The sequence below is a fragment of the Perna viridis genome, chromosome 3 (genome assembly GCF_037379345.1).
Source record: "Perna viridis isolate PV_CMFRI_1.1 ecotype Kerala chromosome 3, ASM3737934v1, whole genome shotgun sequence".
Lineage (NCBI taxonomy): Eukaryota > Metazoa > Mollusca > Bivalvia > Mytilida > Mytilidae > Perna > Perna viridis.
Window position 1 is genome coordinate 45303193 of NC_142447.1, and position 22831 is coordinate 45326023.

Below are 22831 nucleotides of genomic sequence, written 5' to 3' on the forward strand. Positions count from 1 at the left end.
TCAATCACTAATCTCCCTCTAATCTACAGTTATTTGTGATATCTAACTTGTTATTAATGATTCATCAAATTATACCTGTTTAAATGTCTGTAATGCCCATGCATAATGAGACTGTTATAATGTAAAGGTTGTAAAGTCTTAGTCTTTAATCCTATCAAAGAATTATAGAAGGATACCATCCAAACAATGTTAACCATTGACACTGTTCAAAACAATTTTGACACATTTAAACTTCTAGAAGTAAATATATATGTACCATGTAAATATACAATGTAGATGAGCTAAAATGTTTCGGGGAGATTATAATACCAAAAAACCTTTAAAAATGTACAAAAGTACATGTAGCTACAAGCACAATCCTGCATTATATTATTTTCAATTAATAGAAATTAAGCCTGTGCACCAGCTAACTAATTCTACAACTCAATTTTGAAAGAACAAATGTAGTTAGTTGTTTTAAGTCAATATTATAGAATAAGATGATGGCATATATATGTTGTATCATTTTATTTAGGTAAAGCGATGTGCAATAAAAAGGGGAGGTGTACAAAAAGGTTTAAAGGCAAAAATAATACTGCTGGGACTACCTCAGCCTCATAAAGGTTAAATATACATTGTACCTTCCTTGAGATTGAACTTGACACTAAAACACAAATGAATTTTCTTTTACATGTACACATCCATAAAATTTGATTTCCTATATCATATTAAATGATAATACATTAGTTTTTTAGTTGGTAACATCAGATTGTATTTACATGAACCTGTAAGATAATGTTCATATACAGTACAATGTATATCTCATCTTATGAAAATGAATAGTCAATGTCATCTGCATCTATACAAAAATTAACATGCAAGTATAACTTTTTTTTAGTATATCCTGTAATGCAGTGGTTGTGAAGGAAATTTTGAGAAGGGGCCACTTTCAGGTTTTTTCAAGGATTCCCAAATTTAAAGGGGCCATCTGTTAATGAATCACATCAATTTTTTTTTTTAATGCGAAGGGGTCATTTTCTGTCAGAAGGGGCAAACGGCACATGGCCTCTACCTACCCAACCCCTGCAATAGCAAAAATTTAGTTTATAAATTAAACTCATATTTAATGAATCCTACATGGATGTATCATTCTTCAACGTGGCAGTGTTTTGAAGACAACAAACTGTGCTATGTTATTCATTCAGTGCAGACAAATGTAACATTCTCATGCTTTTTTGTGAATTATATGTGCTATGATGGTGGCTACCAATCTTTCTGCTTACACACAGAAAAATGTGTGTTAGCAAAGAATTGAACCAAGGCTAATTCAACTGTTTGCACAAAGAAACATGTCCACCAAAAAATCAATAAGAACAATTACACACATAGGGAAAGCTTGCAAGATAAACATAACCAATATTATTCCAGTATAAAAAGCAAAAGCATCCTGCACTCAAGTCCATCTTACCAAAATAAATGATTATAAATGTATCATTCAAAATACCCCTGAAATTAAGTGATTAAAAAAGTACAATATTTGTTACTGCACTTAAATTTCAGTCTGTCCCAAAATCTTTCTAGCCAGCACTATCCCAAATCTTTTCAACATAATTTTACCTACATGTAATTTCATTTACACATGTAGACCTACTAAAGTCTCTGACATGGCAAGTGGATAATGGCACAGACTGAAATTACATGTACAAATATCTTTTAAAGTCTCTATATACATGTAACACAACACTAAAGTATTATTGTTGTTTCAAAGGGATTATAATACATCAAAGTACAAAAAAATGATCTTCATTTGGATGATTGATCCTTCATATATAGAAACAAGTTGTTACACTAGTAATTGTATTTTTTTTTTAAAATCTGGCATTTTCATATTGTCTGTCTTTCAGTTTGGAACTGAGTTTGGAACAAAAGTTAAAAGGGACAACATAAATTGCAATCATTTGACTCATAAAGTAACCATTGTAAGTACTTCCTATCCTCTTTTGCTATTCAAGTTGTATTTTTAGAAGTTCAAGACATTGTTGTAAGTTTTTCTTTTAAAAAAATAATTATTGGGGACGCTTGTTACTTTGCATTCTCTCTGTCACTTTCAAACATCCAATTTTTTTCATCATTTTCCACCCTGCTCACTTGCATGTGCAACAGTATTTTGCTAGTGAGCTCTTTGTTCTCGCTGCAACTCTCCTAGCATGAGCTGTGCTCACTATTAAAGCTTATTAATCAAGTAACTACATGTACATGTAGATTAAGAGACATCTTAAACAAGACTTCATTAATAATTCAACTTGCAAACCATCAAAATGTCCTATATAATTTCAATTTATATTTGTTGTGTTAATCATTAAATTAGTTATGGTTTATGTACTAGTATGTTAAGAAAAGACAACAAAATTAATAAGTTATGAGTATCTAACCATCAACTAATACCCTTTTTAAAGAGATACATGTACAAAACAATTATGTTAGAATACCTGCCAACATTTCAAAATGCTCATTGGGGACTTAACACCATTAATGACTTTAGGTGCCTTCAAGTTATCAAATTGTTTTACTGTTGTAAATGGAAGACAAAATCTTGTGGGGAAATTAACTGCAACTACATAATGCAGTTACATTATACAGTTGGCAGGTATGTGTTACTGTTGGTAATGCTTAATATGCAATTAATAACTTAAGTATTAACCATTGCAGCTGATGGATTCCTTGAGCCTGGTTTCCTTTCCACTGATGAGAAAGCACTCCTTTTTTGACTAGCATTTGATGATGCACCAGATGGTGGAGGCACAGGCCTTTGTAGTTTCGCACTATACACAGCAGAAGGAATTCTTAAATTAGGACTTGGCCCATTAGAAATAGGTGGAAGTGGCTGGGCCTTTGAAAACTGTCCTCCTCTTTGCTTAGCTGAATTACTCCTTGAATTTGGGACTGAGTCTTTCTTACTAGCACCAGGAACAACTACAATGTTCGACCTTTTAAGTGTTGCTGGATCAATATTTTCCCCCTTTTCTTTCCTCCTCAAAATTTCTTTTAACTTCATATTAACATTGTATGCCTCTTGTAACAATACCTCAGTGTCCTCCTCTGATAAATCTACGTTTTCTAACATATTAACAACCTCATCAGGATCAGTCAAGTCAAAATTGAATAATTCATTAGGTGGAATAACAGTTCGTTCAGTTGACATAACTGTGTTTTCATCGTCGGTCATGCCGGTGTTTCCCCTCGAGGCAAGATCAATGCCAGATTCTGGTGACATATCTCTGTTGTTGTGATTTTCATTCTCGCGAATCCCAACATCGTTTTCTGCCTGTGGCTGTTCTGTTATTGCTTCTTCGTCGCTTGAATCGGGCGAGTCTTTAATTAATTCCAAAGGTGGAATTATCGGTTTAAGAGAATTTCTAGATGAAGACATTTTAAATTACGCTCTTAATACATTTTATTACTGAATCGTTCACTTTTACGATGAAAAATATTTAAAAATTCCTCCCAACGACAAATATTCTAAGCGTCATTCGATACGGAAGTTGGTAGTTTTCGTCCCGCCACCTGGATCAAAGGGAAACAAACCCTGTCTAGTTTTTTTTTTAAAAGTTTGTTCCCGCCTGACTTCAAATTCAGGTTTAATTTAGTTTTGAATATTTATCCATTGGTGACATCGAAAAAGGTATTTTCTAGTCGTTATTTTAAGCAAATGGCAACATGTTTAGGTTAGGGTAGAAAACTTCAGACAAAGCCTTTTCAAAGCTTGTTTGCCCATGGCTGTGCCTGAGTATCATGTCTTATTCATGACCAAGCAGGGGAACAAAATTAAAAAAAAAAAATTTTTCCCAAAAAATCTACCCCAAAAATTTCCTGATTACACTGCATTCTAACCTGAAATTCTGGAGTAGACCACAGTAGAAAAAAAGAAATTGTTCATGCCAAAAGAAAAAGGGTTGACAAAGTTGTAGCTAAAATTAATTATTTATAGCAGATTTTAAACAAATTTTCATCCATTCTTAGTAAGTGCATGCCTCGAGTGAATTATTACAGTTTGCAATTTCACAGTGAGGGCATAGGCAACTCAGGCCCCTTGGATCCACCTACAATCATTAAAAGGGCATTTCAACTGGTGGGAACTGTTTCTTGCAAAAGACCAAGTTCTACAGTTTTTTTGGAAGTAATTTGGATTTTATTATATGCTTGCTTTGAAAGTCCAGCATTGAAAACTACAACTACAATAAAATATTAGGCAGGACTCACCTGCAAAAGTACAAAGCATGTTATAAGCTAGAGAGGCTTTAATAATAGATATGTCACTTATTTTGATTTGGGACCGAAGTCCTAGATCCAAGTATACATGGGAATCTTCATATTCAGAAGTCACAGCTGATTTCAATGTGTACCTTTCTACAAAGGTACATATCAAAATCAGCCGTGGGTTTCTGACGACTGTGGGGAAGACTTGTCTGTAGACCGAGTTTTTTTAAATTTGTTTTGTAAAATATTTTGACCTCAGATCACATCCAGAAGTTCCTATCAGACTAAAATCAGACCTTCCATAGTTCTAAGGTCATAGGTTAATTTGTATAGAGGGCTTTATCCATTATCACTCATAATGCTAAAGTTTGGAACCTTATTCATCATTAATAAAAAAGTTTCTGCTGTCTTCAAATTTTTCACTTTCGGGTTGGGGTGGTATAATTATAAAGACACAATAAAGTAATATGGTTTTTTTTTAAATAAAACTACACTTGATTGCATAAAATATTGGTGCTCCATTTGTGAACATAATCCTGGTATTATTTCATTATGCTGCCAGGATTGATTTGATGATTTATCTTATGTTAAGTTGGTTTATTTTTTATTTTTTAAAATATGCTTAGACTAGTTCTAAGATGTGCTCACTGATGAACAATTTTGACATTCACATAATTTACCTGTTCACTCCTACTTTACAGATCAGGTCTGGTAGGTTAGGTATTCAGTGTATACATTATTGTCATAGTTGTAGCTTCTAACTTTATTCAAAATCTGTTTATCTTTTTAAGGAAAATGGAGACCATAAGTAGACATGAGCTGGTACCATTCACAGCCTTGATGAACATGATCAAGTTTAACTACATGGATAAGAAAGAAGTCTTCCTAACATTATTAAGTGTTCTTGGAGACTATGATCCAACTGATGAAGAAAACAAGAAGAGGGTAATCCTTTTCTATTTCTTTGATTATTTCTAACTACAAGTATAATATTGTGCTCCCACTAATTTTCCTGTTCCTAAGACAGTTCACTACATAAATTTTGTGTGTTTAAAAATGATTCAGGACATGGTATGTAAGGAGTAAGAGATACAAAAAATGTACGAAGTTGATTCAAGTGTTTTTAAGCCCTTCTCAACTAAAAGTTGGGGGAAATTATTTTACCCTTATCCATCGATCTGTCCGACCTGATCAATTAAAGAAGATCCTATACTTATGTACTGTTGTTCCCATCCCTTTAGTCTATTTTTAGTAACTGCAGCCATGTTTGTCCATGGAACAGAAATCCAACATGGCATCAGTCCTAGGCAGGATACTCTAAGGAATATTCGCACCAAGTTTGTTTCCAATCGGTCGGATAGTTTCTGAGGATAAGACTTTTTGAAATAATTATATCAAGAAAAAAGCAAAAATTGTAAAAAAAATTGCTAGTTCTGGGGCCATAACTGCAGTTATGCTGTGGTCTCACCACTTCCATGTTAAATGGCCACCACCTATGTAGTACCAAAAATACACTGAACCTAGATATATGCATTGTAAGTGCATTATTTGTGTGTATTCTGATCAAAAGTAGTCAAAATAAAGCTGAAAATGTGTACTTTCAAATCATATTTATAATTTACTACAAAAGTGTATGAATATTGTTTACATGTGTGAGTAATTTGCCTCCATGCTGTCAGATAGCAGAAAATGTAAAAATTTGGATTTTCAGTATTATTTATTCAAGTAAATTTTGTGAAGAATTTCTACTATCATTGTACCACCAGCATTATGATTTTGAAAGCCTTATTTTCCAAGCCTCGAAATGGTATACAACTTTGAGATGTCAATTGTCCTGGGAATTCACAGCAGAACTTTGAAAATTACTTCAACATGTAAAATAATGGAAAAATTTAGATGTGGTTAGTGAAACCAGTTCAATTTTTCTAAAATTCTGACAGATAGGTCATATCCTCTTCATGATGGGGAATTAATCTCTCAAGAATCAGTGGAGAAGATTCTTTTTTTTAAAATGTTAATGACGAGTGAGATAATTTTTGTTATGGTATTTGATCCTAATAAGTATTGTGAAACCAATCCTAATTTTTAAAGTAAGACTTCTAAAAATATTTTTATCTATTTGTGTTCTTCTTCATGCACATGCATATGATTATTGATGATTGATAGAAAATCTACCTAACATCTAAGCACAAATGGGGTATACCAGGGCAATATCTGCCTTAGTGTCTGTCTTTTCATTGATCTACTGTCATACTGTTAAATATCTGAAGGTATTCCAAGATATTTACAACTTAAAACCATACAATACTGTCAACTTTGATTATGGTGTATATTGCTTTACCATACAGGAATAATTATATTTACTGTGCATATCATTAAATATGCTTATCTCATTGGATAATCAGCTTCATTTCATGAGTCAATGAAACACATCTTAAAAAGGCCATGCCCACAATTAAGTGGATTACTTTTATTGATCACTGAATATTGTCCATTTTCTATGTATATCTGAAATGAAACAGAAAAAAGAAAAGAAATAAATGAAATTTAATAACAAGAATTAAATGTTTCGTTTTTTGATGTTTCATTGGTGTGACCACTCACACATTTTGAACATGAAGCACTACCGTGAAAATGTGCATGGTCAATGGTTTTACATGCTGATGAAACATTGAAAATGTGTGAGTAGTCAACACTTTTACATGCCAATGAAGCAAAAAAATGAAATATTAATTTTTTTAAGTAAATGCTCATTTGACATAATAGGGATATCTGTGATTACCCTATTAAGATGCTGTCCAGGTAAAAATCAGGCAGACCCTATGATATGAGTGGAATTGGGTAAATTTTATCCCATTAACTTTTTTGTTCCAATGTAATGGATTTATCATACATATGTCAAATACTTTGTAGTACAAAGATTCTTTAAAATTGACAATGGATAGTTCAGAAATGATTGTAAAGCAACCAAATTTTGCACAAAATAAAAGAGTCATCTCCCTTTTTCAATGAACTTCAATGCCTACTATGTAATTTATATCTCTTCAGCCATCACATTTACCATTAATCAAAAATCAACATTCAACTTTGAGATAGGATGTATTTGCAATATGAAATAAATGAAATATTTTTAGTACAAAATTTGTCATGTACTGCCTGGTTTTTGCATGTACTCCCTCTCAACTTTTTCTAGTATTCTTTCCTTACTTTAAAAAAATGTTCTAACTGAAGGATAGAACACATTAAAAATGGAATTCATTTCCCTATGCCATTTTTTTATTTTTCAACTTCTCACTTCAACTTTCCTGCAACAGGGTTTGAAAGTAATTCATGAAACTGATGCTCATATTGTAGCATATATACCATCAGACAAATCAAAATACTCATGTACTGAATCAATTTATATAGAGCGTTTGAATTTTTACACCTCAAATAATCGTCAAATTGCAAAAATATGAGATAAAAGAAGGAATTAAAGGAAAGTACAAGGAACGAATTCAAACGTATCTAAACACAGGCTTATTGTTGTAAATGTTGTATTTAACTTTTTGATTTATTTTTAAATTCACCATTTTGATTATGAAGGACATTTCATAAACACATAAAAAAAATTGAGTTGCATCGTAGCATGCAGTGCACCAGTTTTCGAAAAATTCAGGATCGATGATGGTTTACATAGAACACCTATATATGAATTTGCACAAAACATCCAACATACTGTATAAATTAACTACAAACTACTAGTTGAACTTTACCAGTTTCTAAATTTTCAATTTGAAATTCAATTTAAAAATCTTTAAGTCGAAACTGTCAGTCAAATCATTCAAACTTCAGCCACAATCATTGAAATAAACCATGTCTTTAGATACATGTCCCTCTTAACAAGTTACATTTGTCAGTTGATAAGCTATATAGCTCAAGTCCTACAAGTTATCGCAAAGACAACTGTATGTCATGTAAACATGTTTAACATGAACAAGGACAAAACAGAACTGATGCTTTTTGCTCCGAAACATCGAGTGAAGGATTTGAAGGATTGCCATCTCACGTTTAAAGGAAACATCATTACAAGTTATGACTTTATAGAAAATCTGGTCGTTCATTTTGATAAGACTTTCAATGCATCAACAAGTCAGTTCAGTTTCAAGACCATGTTTTTATCAAATTCGAAACATAGGCCACATACGTCCGTACATCAACAAGGATGCATGTAAAACTTTGGTCAATTCATTAATTATCTATCAATTAGATTACTCTATGGACTATACCAGCTTGTGTCATTCAGAGACTACAGGACATTGCTGTGTGAGTGGTAACAAGAAAAAAGAAACTCAAACACATTACTTCATCACTTGAGTCTCTTTATTGATTGCCTGTACATTACAGGGTGCAATACAAAATTATGTATTCAAGTACATGTACATGAAACAAGAAGCGCCACTATATCTAAGTGAACTTGTAAACTTATACAGGTCATCAAGATCATTAAGGTCTGAAAACAATTTAACACTTGCAACTCCTATTGTGCGATCCAAAACCTACTGCAATAGAAGGTTCGATAAAGCGGCAGCCACCCTTTGGAAAGCATAACCAAAAGAACAACATAATGCAAAGTTAGTGTTTATTTTTAAAAAGAAGTCAAAAACACTTTTTCCGACAGCATTTTTAAATCCTTAACTTTGTTTTTTTGATACATAATACCATAGACGTTTGCTTGCTTTTGATTATTGAACCTTTGTTTTAACTGGTGGTATGTTTCTGTTATAATGTGTACATTGTATGTTTTAGTAGCACATATATTTCTTTTCAAAATTATTGTTTTGCTGGTAATAATTAATTTTGATAAGATTTCAAGTTTTTAAACTTCTATTTGATAATTTTTAAATAGCAAACTTATTTTAGACTTTTTACCAATTCATTCTATATATTTTTACTTAATTCGCCTATGATTCATTTATATATATTCTTGTTTTTGTAAATATTTCCAATTTATTAACTTTACTAAGTAACTAGACAAGTTTTACTACCCTGACATTTTTTGTGTGTTAATGTATTATATTTTTATTAGTATGTATATTTTAAAATATGCTTAATCTAAAACAATATTACTTGAAGCGCTATAGAAAAATTGTTATAATAAACATATCATAATGATAAATAAATAATGTAAAAGCGTTGAGTTTCTGGGCACCTAATTCCAGAGACACGTACATTTACATAAACACCGAAGTATAATGAAATTTCAACAATTGTGTCTTGTGCGGGAAACACTAGCAATGCACTTTTAAGGCCCTGAAGCACCTACAGGTCTATCATTATAATACATGGCCAAATAGCAAAATAGAATGATTATTACAAAAAAGCTATATCACCAGACCACAGGCTAACACCATTCCTTAGAAATGTATTATCGAAATATTCCTGCCATTGTCTATAAGCAGTTTCATTTTATCTGTCATCTCTGTAATGAAAATACAAGATGCAGTAAGTGATAGATCAGGATAAGGTTTGTTAAAAGTTTAGCAAAAAATGAGTGATAAATATTAGCCTTGAGCAAGAAGTGTAGTTCTTGCCTGACGCCTGGAACCTCTTTATATAAGTTTCTTGATCGGAACCACTGTCCCCTTTTTGATAATACTAGTATATGGATCCACCAGGACCTGCATGAAATTTCTGTAAACAACCATTCCAATTGGCATTCAGCATTGCTCTTTTTCATTTCTATGAGCGATTACTATTTATAATCTCGCAAGGTTTTTATTTCTAGCTTAACATCAAATGGTTTATTATATGCATCTAAGAATATTGTATTTGTAGGCGACATATTGAATATAATATAATGAACGATTGGTTTATTCTGATAAATGAATAGAAATAAACAGGTACTGGTGAGGTTAGAGGTAAAATATTTTTTTATTGGATTGTTGTTAATACATACCAATTAATCATCATATTTAGTTCGCAGTAAAATTTATTTATTGGGTTTGTTTATTGGCATAAATAGCATAAAATTAAATATGACAAATCAGAAATACCTATAAAGTGGGCCTAACTATATGCATTTGAACCTTAATGGAGTATGCCAGTGGGACTATTTTCCTGCGGTCGTGTAAGATAATTTTAGATGCTAACAGGCTTTACAAATCTAGTAGCTCTGGCGACTGCTATATCAATTCTGATCTTCAATCTAAACTGATAAAAACTGTGAGCTTTTCGTTAAATTTTACCATCTATAAAACAGAATGAAACAATACACACAATACATCCATATTTTCAAAATGAACCAGAGACATCTTTTCTGGATTCCAAAATTAAGTAGCTCATATACAATATTTTATACTGTCTTTCATTAAACATTTCATATACTGGCCATATTTACAGTCTTAAATAAATATATTACTTTTTTCTCTCTTTTTTTCACAGACAACAAGATACATAGAGTTGCTGTTATCTGATCAACAAGAACTAGCAGAGTATCTTGTATCTTTCTTACCCAATGGATTGTGTATTGATCATATTGGAATGTCTGACTTAAAGGATGACACCAACAAACTTAGACTGAAAAAGTAAGATGTGTTGGAAACTGTCCAATTTTGTATTTTTTTAAGAAAAAATGGAAAAGTAAGAGCATGTGAAATATATTAGTATACATTGTGTATTTGTATTTTATAATCTTTGGTAGAACTTTTACTAATCTAGCAGATTTTTTTTTTTACAAAAGCTAATGTTAAAAACTTTTTACTTTGTACTTTTTTAAATCTTAAAAATTTAGACATCAACTACAATTATTTGTTTGCCCTTTCACCTTGTCAAATTTATTTTCTCACCTTCCAGCAAAAACAGTTTTTTTTTATTTTAAGTTAGACATTTATACTTACGACATTTTCATCCCAGTGGGGTTGTTGTCTCTTTGCCATATTCACAATACCTATTCTTGTTATATTATAATAGATCATATCTATTACTGAGCATCTTTCTCAGTCATCTTGCAAATTTATATAAATTCATGTACTTACATGTATAGTATATTAACCAATATGTAAAAAATAATGATGAATCCTTTTTTTTTGGTGATTTCTGATTGATCATTTGATGTATGTAATTCTCAATGCTTTAGAATTTACTTTTGTTTCTTTTTTTAATAACTACAATTGGAACTTTTATGATAATTGTAGTTACTTCATATCTAATTTGTTCAACTTAAAATTCAAAAATTAAATAAATAAATTGCTCATCTTTTACTTGACTTCATCCAACACCACTTATACACTTAATATTTGACCTTGAGCCTTTTTCATCCAGGTGGGATAGTTGTCTCCTTGATACATTTGATCTCCATTTTTATTCTTGTTTTATGGTTATCATTCAGTCATTGCTCTGTCAAATAATTTGACAGACCAATTAAAGGGTTTGGGGCTGCATATATAAATCTTAATCCATCTGCATTCATATAGCAACATGAAGTTGCATGCATTGTCATGCTAGGCATACCCCACATGCACAGGAAGTTGATATCAGAGACTAAAATCCCCTATGTTTGTCTCATATATATGAAGCCATACACCAAACTTGAAACAATTCATTTATTAGGACCTGAAATTTTTGTGACACAAATTTTTTCATCATTCTATATAGTGAAAAATGGCAAAGTCCCACTGAAAAGATGTTGATATTGGTCAGCACAAAAAATTGCTAACAACATATGCCCCATCTAATCTATATGAAGCCATACATCTGATTTTCAATCAATCCATCCATTGGGAGCCAAGATAATTGTGACAAAACTTCGATGGACAGACAGAATAAAGGACAAATAAGATGATTCCAATGTATTAGATAGGGAACACCTCATAGGAATGATTTAAAATTTTGGCATGTAAACTCAGCAAAATAGGTCTGTGTGACTTGTATCTTGATAAATCCTGTTATTAACTTTGTCTGCTCAATTTTCAGAACCTTTCATGGAAATAATTTCAGTTGCAGAATAATAGGTCGATTACAAGATTAAAAACTTATAAAAATATGAGGTTGCCCGAAAGCTAAAAATTTAAGGTTCTCTAATATTATATTGTTTTAACTAGTCCAGATGGAATAAAGGTCCTTTAATGATATGATAACCCAAGACATTTACCACATTGTTAGTTTGGGTCACGGAAACTTCTTGTATCATCTTTTATACTGATGTTCTGTTTGACGGACACCTATCTCTGAGTTCATTATTTGGAACTTGGTACCTTAACTCCCATGTTCTAGTATTCCAGTCAAAATGTATTTTAACTTTAAAATATTTGCAACAGAAAATGTTTTCATTTAAACCTATAACATTATCCCCAATATTTACTACCAAAAAAAGGTGAAAAACTCAAAACAAGCATTTCAAAATTTCTATTAAGATATACATTGGAAAGGCCCCGTGCAGGTACGGGTGTTAAAAGAATAAGCCTGCAGCAGCGCTAAGCGTGTCGTAAAAGGCGACTAAATAGTGCTCAGAACCTTAGCTGGGGGCTAGGACGCTCTGCCCACAGAGCAACTGGGATGTGTGCCCCAGGTGGTGGAATGGGGTACCCCTGGGGTGTTACATGCTGGGGTTGTCAGGCTATAATACGGAAAACCTGACCGCAAACCATAGTGGTGCACCGTGTTGGGAAAGATGCCACGTTTCTCGCACGTTAAAGAACCCTACTGTGGTATTCTCCCGGAGTAGGAACCATAGGGCTCTGCCACAGGAGGCTAAATTGCCTGACCCTACCCACCTCTCCCTATTTCCAGTGGCAATCAAAATTTGTCGATCCCATTGTCCTTGTGTCCCATTCCTTTTCCATTTCATCATCATTTCATGTTCATTTTATCATCAATTTCATGTTCATCGTCTGAATATAGCTGAAATATTGCTGCTCGGACGTTAAACCCCAACAAACAAACAATATACATTGGATAGGGGAGATAACTCAATAAAAATAATGGTTTGTCAGGTTTTTTTTTTCTTGGTTCCATTTTTGTCAATTGCATGTATAGTATGATATTTTGACGGAGTTATTTTTTCCTTATTAATCATGTAACATATATGAAACAAATGGATATATCCAATTTTTTTGGGGAATTTTTAATGACTAAAAATGCTTACCGGCATTATCTGTCATTTCCATCATTTAAATCATTTTGAAATATATATTTTTTAAAATGGGTACCGGTATTGTTTATATCTGCAAACTATTTATCAACAGCTGTAATTTTGTTTTAAAAAAAAAATTTAACCGCAAAAATGATGAAGTAGCCACAAAAAGAAGTGGCTGCTTCATCATTTTTATCCAAATTCGAACTTTCTTTATCTTGAAAAATGAACACATGGCAAACTCTTTAGGCAAAATAGAAACATATGTACTTCCTATTTTCCTTAACATCCTATTATAGAATACCCTTAAGTTTATTTTGTAATTTTTTGAAAAGCACTCTTAAAGTCAGAATGGTTCTCCTGTAGAGTCAGTGAAAAAGAAATAATCCCTACCTAGTACCTGCCTATCCTAAAAAAACTCTTCATAAGTTGTATGAACTTCTAATTAATGCTAAAATGTTTACCATCCCTACATCTTGTTATCAGATAAAGCATAATAATGATTTACCATCGACTTTAACTGATATTTATTAAGCTATTTGTACAGTTATCTCCCCTTTAAATAAAATTAAACAAGATACACATGGGCAGAATGATTCCTATATGGCAACTGCCACTTTTTGTCGCAAGGCCCTTTTTAATACCATAATCTATTAAAAAAAAATTCCTAAAATTTGCTTTTGATTGACCAATTTTTGAAAGACTGACTCTTCTTAAACCACTGACACTTGTGGATAGTTGTCCTAAATGCCCTCTACAAACAATATTCTTTCTATTTGGCTTTGGTTGGCTGCTACCATTCAAATTTGCCATTGACACCCTAATAGACATGGTGAAACACATTTTGGCCATGCTCTTACAAAACTGAGCCAGTGGTAATTGAACTTGAAAGAAAAGAGAAAGTGTAAACATAGTTTTGGTTCTGTTTCATTCAAAAAGACGGTCCCAGAGGCTTTCTTCAATCTGATTTGCCAATTTTAAGATATCAACTCCACTGAAACCATTGGTGACAATGTTTTGAGACTTGATAAGAAAGTTAATCTTTCAAATGCTCCACTTTTAATGTGGATCAGATAGTCGCAGCTGCTAAAAGTTTTAATTATAAATGTTGTTGGAAATATATTTTGGCATATATCTTTGCGTATGATTATCCAAGGATCAGTAATCTTGACGGGAATGATGAGAAGGAACCTCTTTAAAAGATTTTATTTTTGTCCCACTTGATAAAATGATATGGCCACATTATTTCGGATTTTCCAGGTGAGAGTAATAGGCTCTTTAGAGCCTCTAGTTTTCAACCAGGCCAAGGTATAGTTTTTCTCCCTTTAGACAATTAACTGCTTCAGAGAAAATGTTCACTTAAAAAATTCAAATAATCACAGAAATTAAGTCCAATTACTGCAAATCCAATAGAATCAATAGAAATGGAAAAATAACCTAAACAGAAGAGAAAATTGTAGACAAGAAAGTTTTTTTTATAAGCTATGGACATGTAGGACTCAAAAACATATCCATAGTATGTCACATAACTCCGAACTTGTTTACTTGGCAATTGTTCCCACAAACGTACTCTGCATTGCATAATAATTAAGCTACAGCTATTAATGCCCTAAGAACACATTTCAGGACTGCAAAATGATGAATATGAACCATGCATTTTAGTGGTCACACACAAATATGGGGAAGATATCAAAGAAATATTGTCTCTCCAATCTCCAACAAATTGAAAAAACTTACATATATTGTTTTGTTAGAAAACTGTAAATCTGATATTTTTGTGTGATGGAATTAGACACATTTGTGAGAGTGACTGCACCATAGTAGTATGTAAAATGATTTGCAATATCAAAGACTGTAATTGACATCACAATATGATCAGGCCTGTTTGTGAAATCAGATATGTTTGAGGCACTGGACATGAATCAGAGTCTTATATACATGATACGAAAATTAAAGAACCTTATTGAGCCCACTCACATATCCCACACATCCACATATTCTACTATCTAATAAAAAGTATTTGAAGAAAAAAAACAAAGCAAGTTCAGAGGGCCTTAATACATAGAAAATCTCAATGAAACATAAACTTTATCTGTTTCTCATCATGGTACATTGTAGGCTCACATGCCAAAAATCAGCTAAATGTCTGAAAGTGCTGAGATAAAAATTTGGAAAACTGTTAGTTTAATGAAATTTGAAAGTTCAAGACCTTTTATTTTTAAAGTATAAAGTAAAAATCAGCAGATTGGAACAAGAAGTAAACTTGATCTGTAACTCATCTTGGTAGACTCACCAAAAATCAGTTCAATATCTGCCATTATTTAGAAAATAGTAATTTCAATAAAAATTAACAGAGCAGAACAAAACATATATTTGATCTGTAACTCATCAAGGTAGACTCACAGACCAAAAATCATCCCAATATCTGCAAGCGTTTATAAAAAAAATTTCTGGAAAACCATTATTTTTGTAAAATTTGCTATGTCCAAGGCTCGTAATTTTGGTAAAAATCAGCAAAGCAGAGCAAAACATAAACTTGATCTGTAACTCATCATTCCAGACTCGCATACCAAAAATAAGCAAAATACAGATGTGTTTAAAAAAAAGTTAAGAAAACTAATGACGGACAGGTCAAAAACATACTGTCCATGGCATGGGGTATACGGTAATAATCATTCACATTGTGTGCTTTCTATTTTTTGGTCTTTAGCCGTTCAGTCATTTAAATGGTTCATCTGTTATATCATTCTATCATCTGGTAGATAATTTTTCCAACTTGCATTGCTTGTTCCTTGGGTTCTAAGTAACTCATTCACTCATAGGCAATGTGGACCTAGCAATTTTCACATCTGAAGGCATGTCCATGTTAACTCAACATAACTCAGAGCAGATAACAAACAAATGTTTGCAATAACATTGAGATAAATATTATCCAACTGGATGGGTCACACACCTGGCATGCAAGTCCTTAATTCACCTTGCAAGAGGAATATTAAAATGTTTAACAATGCCAAACACTACTTGGACTCAGTCATCAATATATATACTTATAGACTTATTTCTTGAAACGTGTTTATTCCCCTGTGGGTCATAGGTCATTGACAACTCCTGTTCATCTCACTAATTTGCTAATTGTTGTATGATGTTCCAGTTGTGTTCACTTTCATTCATTTTTATCAAGTACTCTCAGAGTATATAGTAGTTCTGATAAGGCTAAATAAAATTATACCTTTGTTTGCCGTTACCTGAGCAAGTTATGCCTTGCCCCCCCCCCCCCCCCCCACTCCAACTGACTTATTTTCAAGTTAACAAACAACGAAAAGTACCATCAAATGACCTAAAATTTTACAGGTGGTAGTCAAATTTTGGTTTCCACATATTTTGGGTGGTTAATAAGACGTTTCTTGAACTTGTTTTCTATGAAATTTTGGGAAAAAGTAAGTAAATTAAATTAAATTAAATCCTGACTGACAGAATAATTTTTTTTTAACATTTAACAAGAAACAGAGATATAATTTTATTTGGCCTAATAGTTTCTGCTATTGTCTTGGCCTTAGACTTTTTCAGCTTTGTTTATTTTTTCCAAATTACATGTAAATGTATTTTTAAAATCATATTAATGTTTTCTTGTTTTTGTTTTTTTTTAAGAAAGAAACAAGTGAAGTTGTATCAGACATCAGAATCATCTGCTCCAATGTCAGTTAAGCATGAAGAAAGTCAAGTGACAGATCCTGTCCAACAAACATCCAATTCAGATTTATGTAAAACTGGAAAGACATCTCAGCTTCAAACTGGCCTCAATAAAGAAAAGCCCATCCCTCAAATTTCTAGTAATGATAATTCTAGAACAGAGAATTCCAAAAGAGAGAAGCCAAAAATTCTTGTAACTAAAGCAAACAAAAAGTCTATCTTAACATTTTCAAAGCAAACACTATCTACAAATGCAAAACTTTATACAAACTCAATGAACAACAGCATTCAAATTCAACCACCACCACATATACAATCAACCATTCAAAGTTCAGAAGGTCAAAGTGTGAAGTTAAGCCAATCCAACCTGACCCCAGTATGTTCAGTTGTACCATCATTGAAAGTCCATGAGACAGCTTCAGATGGAACAACAAAGAATTTACACTGCAATGTCAATCCACTGTTTACTGCCAGACAACATTTAGGTGAATGGATACCTATAGCACCAGAAAACTTGACAATGTTAAATGCTGGTCAAAACTTAGTTTCTGCACATCAAAATATTGAAGATGTACCGAATAGATTCTTAACCAGTTATGTCAATTCTCCTTCTAATATTATAGATATGGTCTCCAAATCAAGACTTGTTCATCCCTCAGGGGACTGTTTAGATGCTTTACATGATGTCTCATTTCAAGTTTCCAGGCAACCTGAACCATTACTTCCATCTATTAGGTTCCCAATGCATTCCACTCCAAAGTCAGAGGTTTCAGTAAGTGTTGCTAGGAAACCAATAGGTCAAGACCTATCATTTGAAAATCTGCAAAACAATGAACACATTAATAACTACCAACCAAGCTCAGCCTTGATTAATACTAATTCAAGCAATGTCAACCATTTTGCCAATTCTAGAAACTTGTCTATATTTCCATACACACAAGAATTTATTTTCGAAAATGGAAAGACACAAAATTTGCATGTCAATAGATCTGGACAAAGAGAGTTAATCAACCAACCTAAAACCATCCACACAAACATATTAGTACCTTCTTATAACCAACACCAAATACAGACTCATAGACAACAAAATCCAATAATACACATTCCAATGAAAAGTGTTCCCACACACAACATTGTAGGCTCACAAATCAGTACACAGGCAACTTTTATACCAACTAAAAATCTAACATCACAAAACATACCCATACCATTCAACTTTCATGGTCATGTCACTACACACACTATAACACAAAGTCAAATGTCTACCACAACATTACATACAAGACATGCTGCAGGTACCTTCCAACAAGTTTTACCACAACATGGTCTTTATCAAACTCCAACACAAAACTTACTACGACCAAATTCTGCAAACAGCAGGGCAGAAATTTCTGATTTCATGACTCCTGAACAATACAATCAAGAATCCGTTGTTGGAAATCAAGCTCTATCAGAAACAAGTCAACAAAATACTGGTACAAAACCAAAGAAACTCACCATGACTGCTAACTCTGCAGTCAGGAAAAAATTGAAACTAACACCAAACAATCACAACCTTCAAATGTAATATAAAAGTTAAAGTAAAAATGTAGGTGGTGAAGTATGTTTACACACAAAAACTGAAAGCAATATCAACTAGTTACAGACATTTAATTTTCTTCAACTACATGTAAGACAATGTCTTGTTTTAGATACATGTACAGAATCACTGAATATAGTATTTACACTATATATACCAACCATGTAACATATATAGTGTATCATTTTTATTTAATATTTATCTTAATTTTTAACTGTACAGCATATGATAGATATATTTTTCCCCTTTTTCATTATTTTTACATTTAAACAACATGTTCAATCTTCATGTATAATTAAAAAGAGATGAATTAATTATCCCTACCTTATTGTGATTGTTATATGACTCCAAATTACTTACTCTTTCTTCCAATTTTTTGTTTTTGTTTTCACTAATTAAGCAGTCAGCAAGGAAAGTCTTTTTTATCCTCATTTAAAACCAAAAATTCTATGATAGTCAAAATAAAGCAACTTAAAGAATCAGTACACCACAAGTACATTATGGTATTGGGAAGTAAATAAAACTATCACTTTTTTGGAAGATACAATCAGAAACTAGAGACTCCTAATGAATGATAACTAAGTTATACCATTGAGAACCTGTTATTTTGATTTTCTAACTATCCAAAACATGGATATTGCAATTGACTCAGATAGGAGGTAGGGCTACCCAACTGGTATCTATAACTCTTTCAATGACCAAAGATTTTTTTTTAATTGTTGATGTGCATAGATTAATTGACCCACAGTGTGACAATGTATCAATTTTTGTCCCATTAGATTCCCTATTTTTCTCAAGTGCTTTGCCAATAAAAAATCATTTAAAGAACAAAAGAGGGAAGAAAATTAAGAGGAAATATATGTTTTGCATGAGTAGTTCTGAAAATGAAAGTAAATAATTTGGAGCTACCTTAATATAATTAGCAAACCTTTTTATTGATATTCATTCCACAGTGCATGCTATTTATTTGACCTACAATTATGTTTATGTAAATATTAAATTAATTATTATTAACAGTGCTATTCTATGGAATAATACCTTGAGAGTAGTTGAACTAGCTATTAAGTGTAAGTATTTGTAAGGATCTGGCAAAATGGGAAAAATCTGAAACATGCATGTCAAAACTCCACCGATCTGACAATATAATTTCACTCAAGGATGCTTTTCTCTATTTGAAAAGACCATTATTTGATCTCTGTATCACTAGATTAGCTCAAAAATTTTTAATAGAATGTTAGAAAAATGAGGTTTTTGCCATAGTTATCTGCCCTTGATATGTTCATTTACAGTGCATTTCAATGAAATTATATCTCAATTTACCAAAGTGATGTTGAAAATCTTGCTTTTTTTCCTTGATTCTGATGGTGCAAGTAGTCAAATTAAACTATCAAACTGGTGGGTTTTTTTCATACCATGTTTCACCCACTGCCAGATTCTTACAGATACTGATATTTATTATATTCTCGGGTACTTTTTCCTACAATAGTTCTAGATCAATTTGTTTTTACTTGTAAATAATAAATTATTTATCATAACACATACAATGTTTACTGTACAATTTTAGTAGCAGGAACTTTTAAAAGTTTGTTATATATTTTATATTTTTCAGTTTCATGAAAATTAAAAACAATCAGTTTCAAGAATTGTTTTTCTTATTAATAGTAGCCTCAATGCTTTACCTTGATGTATACAAGGTAATCATAATTTAAAAATTTGACAGAATGATAACATTCGGCATGCATAATAATAAATAAGTACGAATCTTATAAAGTGGTATAAATTAGTAAAGTGGATTTATCAAAACTTCATTGAAATTTAGCAATATGTCAAACGTCCATCTTAACTTATGAAAAAACACAAAAATATCTTTTAACTTGGAATTTTTATTTCAGTGGAAATAAATAAGACTACGATTTTAAGCAAAGGGGAGTAACTTTCTACATATTTGTCATCTGACAGACTGGTTTACTATCAAACTGAACAATGGACAGCAGTAGACTTCAAATTCAATATTCAATTTATTAGAGTCCTGGTAAGTACCATTCAAACCATTCAGGTACTTATGGTAGTGAAAATAGTTAAAATATCCAAGAAAAATGTCTACTGTTTTCCCTTTCCCTAATGAGACTGCCAACCAGATAGTCGGGTGTTGGTGGGTTAAGTTCCTTTGAAAAACTTTCTAAAACGGCTTGAATTCTTAAATATGAAAAATGACTATAGTGCTATATATCTTAAACTACATGAACTGTGAGAAAAACTCACTAACCAAGGAAAACCCCAGCTCCCAACACCAGTAACTATATGGTCAAAGGACATCCCCAGCTCCTAACACCAGTAACTATATGGTCAAAGGACATCCCCAGCTCCTAACACCAGTAACTATATGGTCACTGGACATCCCCAGCTCCTAACACTATAACTATAAGGTGAAAGGACATCCCCAGCTCCTAACACCAGTAACTATATGGTTACAGGACATCCCCAGCTCCTAAAGCCAGTAACTATATGGTTACAGGACATCCCCAGCTCCTAACACCAGTAACTATATGGTTACAGGACATCCCCAGCTCCTAAAGCCAGTAACTATATGGTTACAGGACATCCCCAGCTCCTAACACCAGTAACTATAGGACATCCCCAGTTCCTAACACCAGTAACTATATGGTCAAAATATGACCAAAGTCATCAAACAGAGGGCTGATGTTGCTGGAGTTTGAAATCAATCCAATGATACAGCATACCAATATCAAGCTTATGGCCAAATAGAATGTGTGTGTGATAAGTAGTGGATGTACAGCCATGATCATCATAATCACTATATCCCTAGCAATGCAGGGGATTTAAAATTATTAAAATTTAATACCTTCCAAGGCTTTAGATTACCATATCACTTTTTCACCATCTTCACTTTCTCTTGTGTAGCCATTCTTCCAGAGCGAACTTGGTACCAGTACTGACTCTTTCACCATCAGAAAAATCTCCAGAAACTGTCATCAATGGTTCTGTGGGTAACATGGTTTCTTCTTGCTTCTTATCCCCATTTACAACAAAACCACTGGAAACAATTTGCGAGTACATAAACATGCATTTATTTAATAGTTAGAATATGTATGTGAAAAGTATCAAAGCTTACACTACATAGCTTAGAAAGGTATCACAAATAACTGCTGGTACTGATACTAGTTGCAATATTTTAAAAGATATATTTAACTTTTTAATTCTAACAAACTGTTGCCCACTACGTCATGGTAAGAATACCCCATTCAACCATTTCTGTCAAATCTGGTAAAAGTATACACATTATATGTTACATGCAGTATTCCCAATATCTTAGCATTCCCTCCAATAAATGCTGAAAAATCTGTTATGATAATTTCCATTATGTAGCACCTAAAAAATACTCAGTAGAATGGTAAACAGGATGTGAATTACTAAGGAACCTGAAAAGGAGAGACAAAGTACAAGTTATCACGCAAAAGCAATATACAAAATATATAAGCATTCCCTCCTATAGAAGCTAAGAAATCTGTTACAAAAAAGTGGAACAGACATACAGACAGACATACATGGTGATTGCAATAATTTGTGGAAAGTAATTGGTCTACATAAAAAGATAATAGTAATGATGGTGATAACCTCACATGCCAAAGACCTTAGTTTAAGGTCTTTTTTTTTCATGACTTTTGATATCATGAAGCTAATTAAACATTTCCTGACTCAATGTGAGTCTTATATTGTTTTGAAAGTAATATTGTGTGCTATACAAATATTTTACAGTCCCAACAAATTTCATGCATTATCTGACATCTTATGTACCTGATTTCCTTTGGCACATCAACTTTCATTTTTGAGTCTTCAGCTGCCTCTTCAGAGGCTGCTACAATGGCTTCCACTACTGGCACTTCCAACCACGCAGCTGCTCCTACCTCATCAGGGCAAAGCTTCATCTTCCGGTTCAATTCATCAGAGGTTAGATTGGCTACCAGTTTCGCATGGAGGTACATAACCACATGATGCCTCTTTGGCTGGCCCATTGATAATTTGGTAGGAAATACTGACTGAAAATAGTGGTTTTCACAGCTATACTTGTGCCATACATGCATAGTATCATTTGATCAGATAGATTTAAGAACATAGACATTTTTTGCTGACACTATCTTTCAAAGATCAGGCCATTGGATGAGTCAACAAAGTCTATTGTTCTTTTAATGGGT

The 22831-nt window shown here is 32.5% G+C and overlaps 2 protein-coding genes across 8 annotated transcripts in view; one reads left to right on the top strand and one right to left on the bottom strand.

Annotated features, from left to right (window-relative positions):
- LOC148622458 (m7GpppN-mRNA hydrolase NUDT17-like) overlaps window positions 1-22831 on the bottom strand; it is a 31801-nt gene that overhangs the window by 2970 nt on the left and 6000 nt on the right. For 2 of the 7 annotated variants that reach the window (XM_088572387.1, XM_088572389.1), the window contains exons 6-7: window positions 22434-22675; window positions 21481-21672 (exon numbers count right to left, since the gene is read on the bottom strand). In XM_088572387.1, the coding sequence (XP_088428513.1) occupies window positions 21522-21672; window positions 22434-22675 (393 nt within the window). In that variant the 3' untranslated portion in view covers window positions 21481-21521. Of the gene's footprint in view, window positions 1-1447; window positions 1486-2680; window positions 3410-4916; window positions 6745-8580; window positions 9698-21480; window positions 21673-22433; window positions 22676-22831 lie in introns of those variants that run through there. The other 5 variants (XR_015920655.1, XR_015920654.1, XM_088572388.1 and 2 more) reach the window with 5 other exon arrangements.
- On the top strand, window positions 3524-20260 carry LOC148622459 (uncharacterized). The gene is made up of 4 exons (XM_088572386.1): window positions 3524-3661; window positions 5028-5181; window positions 10660-10802; window positions 16997-20260. Exons 2-4 carry the CDS (start codon window positions 5032-5034, stop codon window positions 18603-18605), a joined length of 1902 nt encoding a protein of 633 aa, XP_088428512.1. The 5' UTR covers window positions 3524-3661; window positions 5028-5031; the 3' UTR covers window positions 18606-20260.

Bases quoted from the DNA above. Each gene is read 5' to 3' on its own strand.
- LOC148622459 (XM_088572386.1), top strand. From the start codon at position 5,032: ATGGAGACCATAAGTAGACATGAGCTGGTACCATTCACAGCCTTGATG. The intron at 5,182-10,659 runs GTAATCCTTTTC...TTTTTTTCACAG, and splicing joins ATGAAGAAAACAAGAAGAGG to ACAACAAGATACATAGAGTT. The intron at 10,803-16,996 runs GTAAGATGTGTT...TTTTTTTTTAAG, and splicing joins AACAAACTTAGACTGAAAAA to AAAGAAACAAGTGAAGTTGT.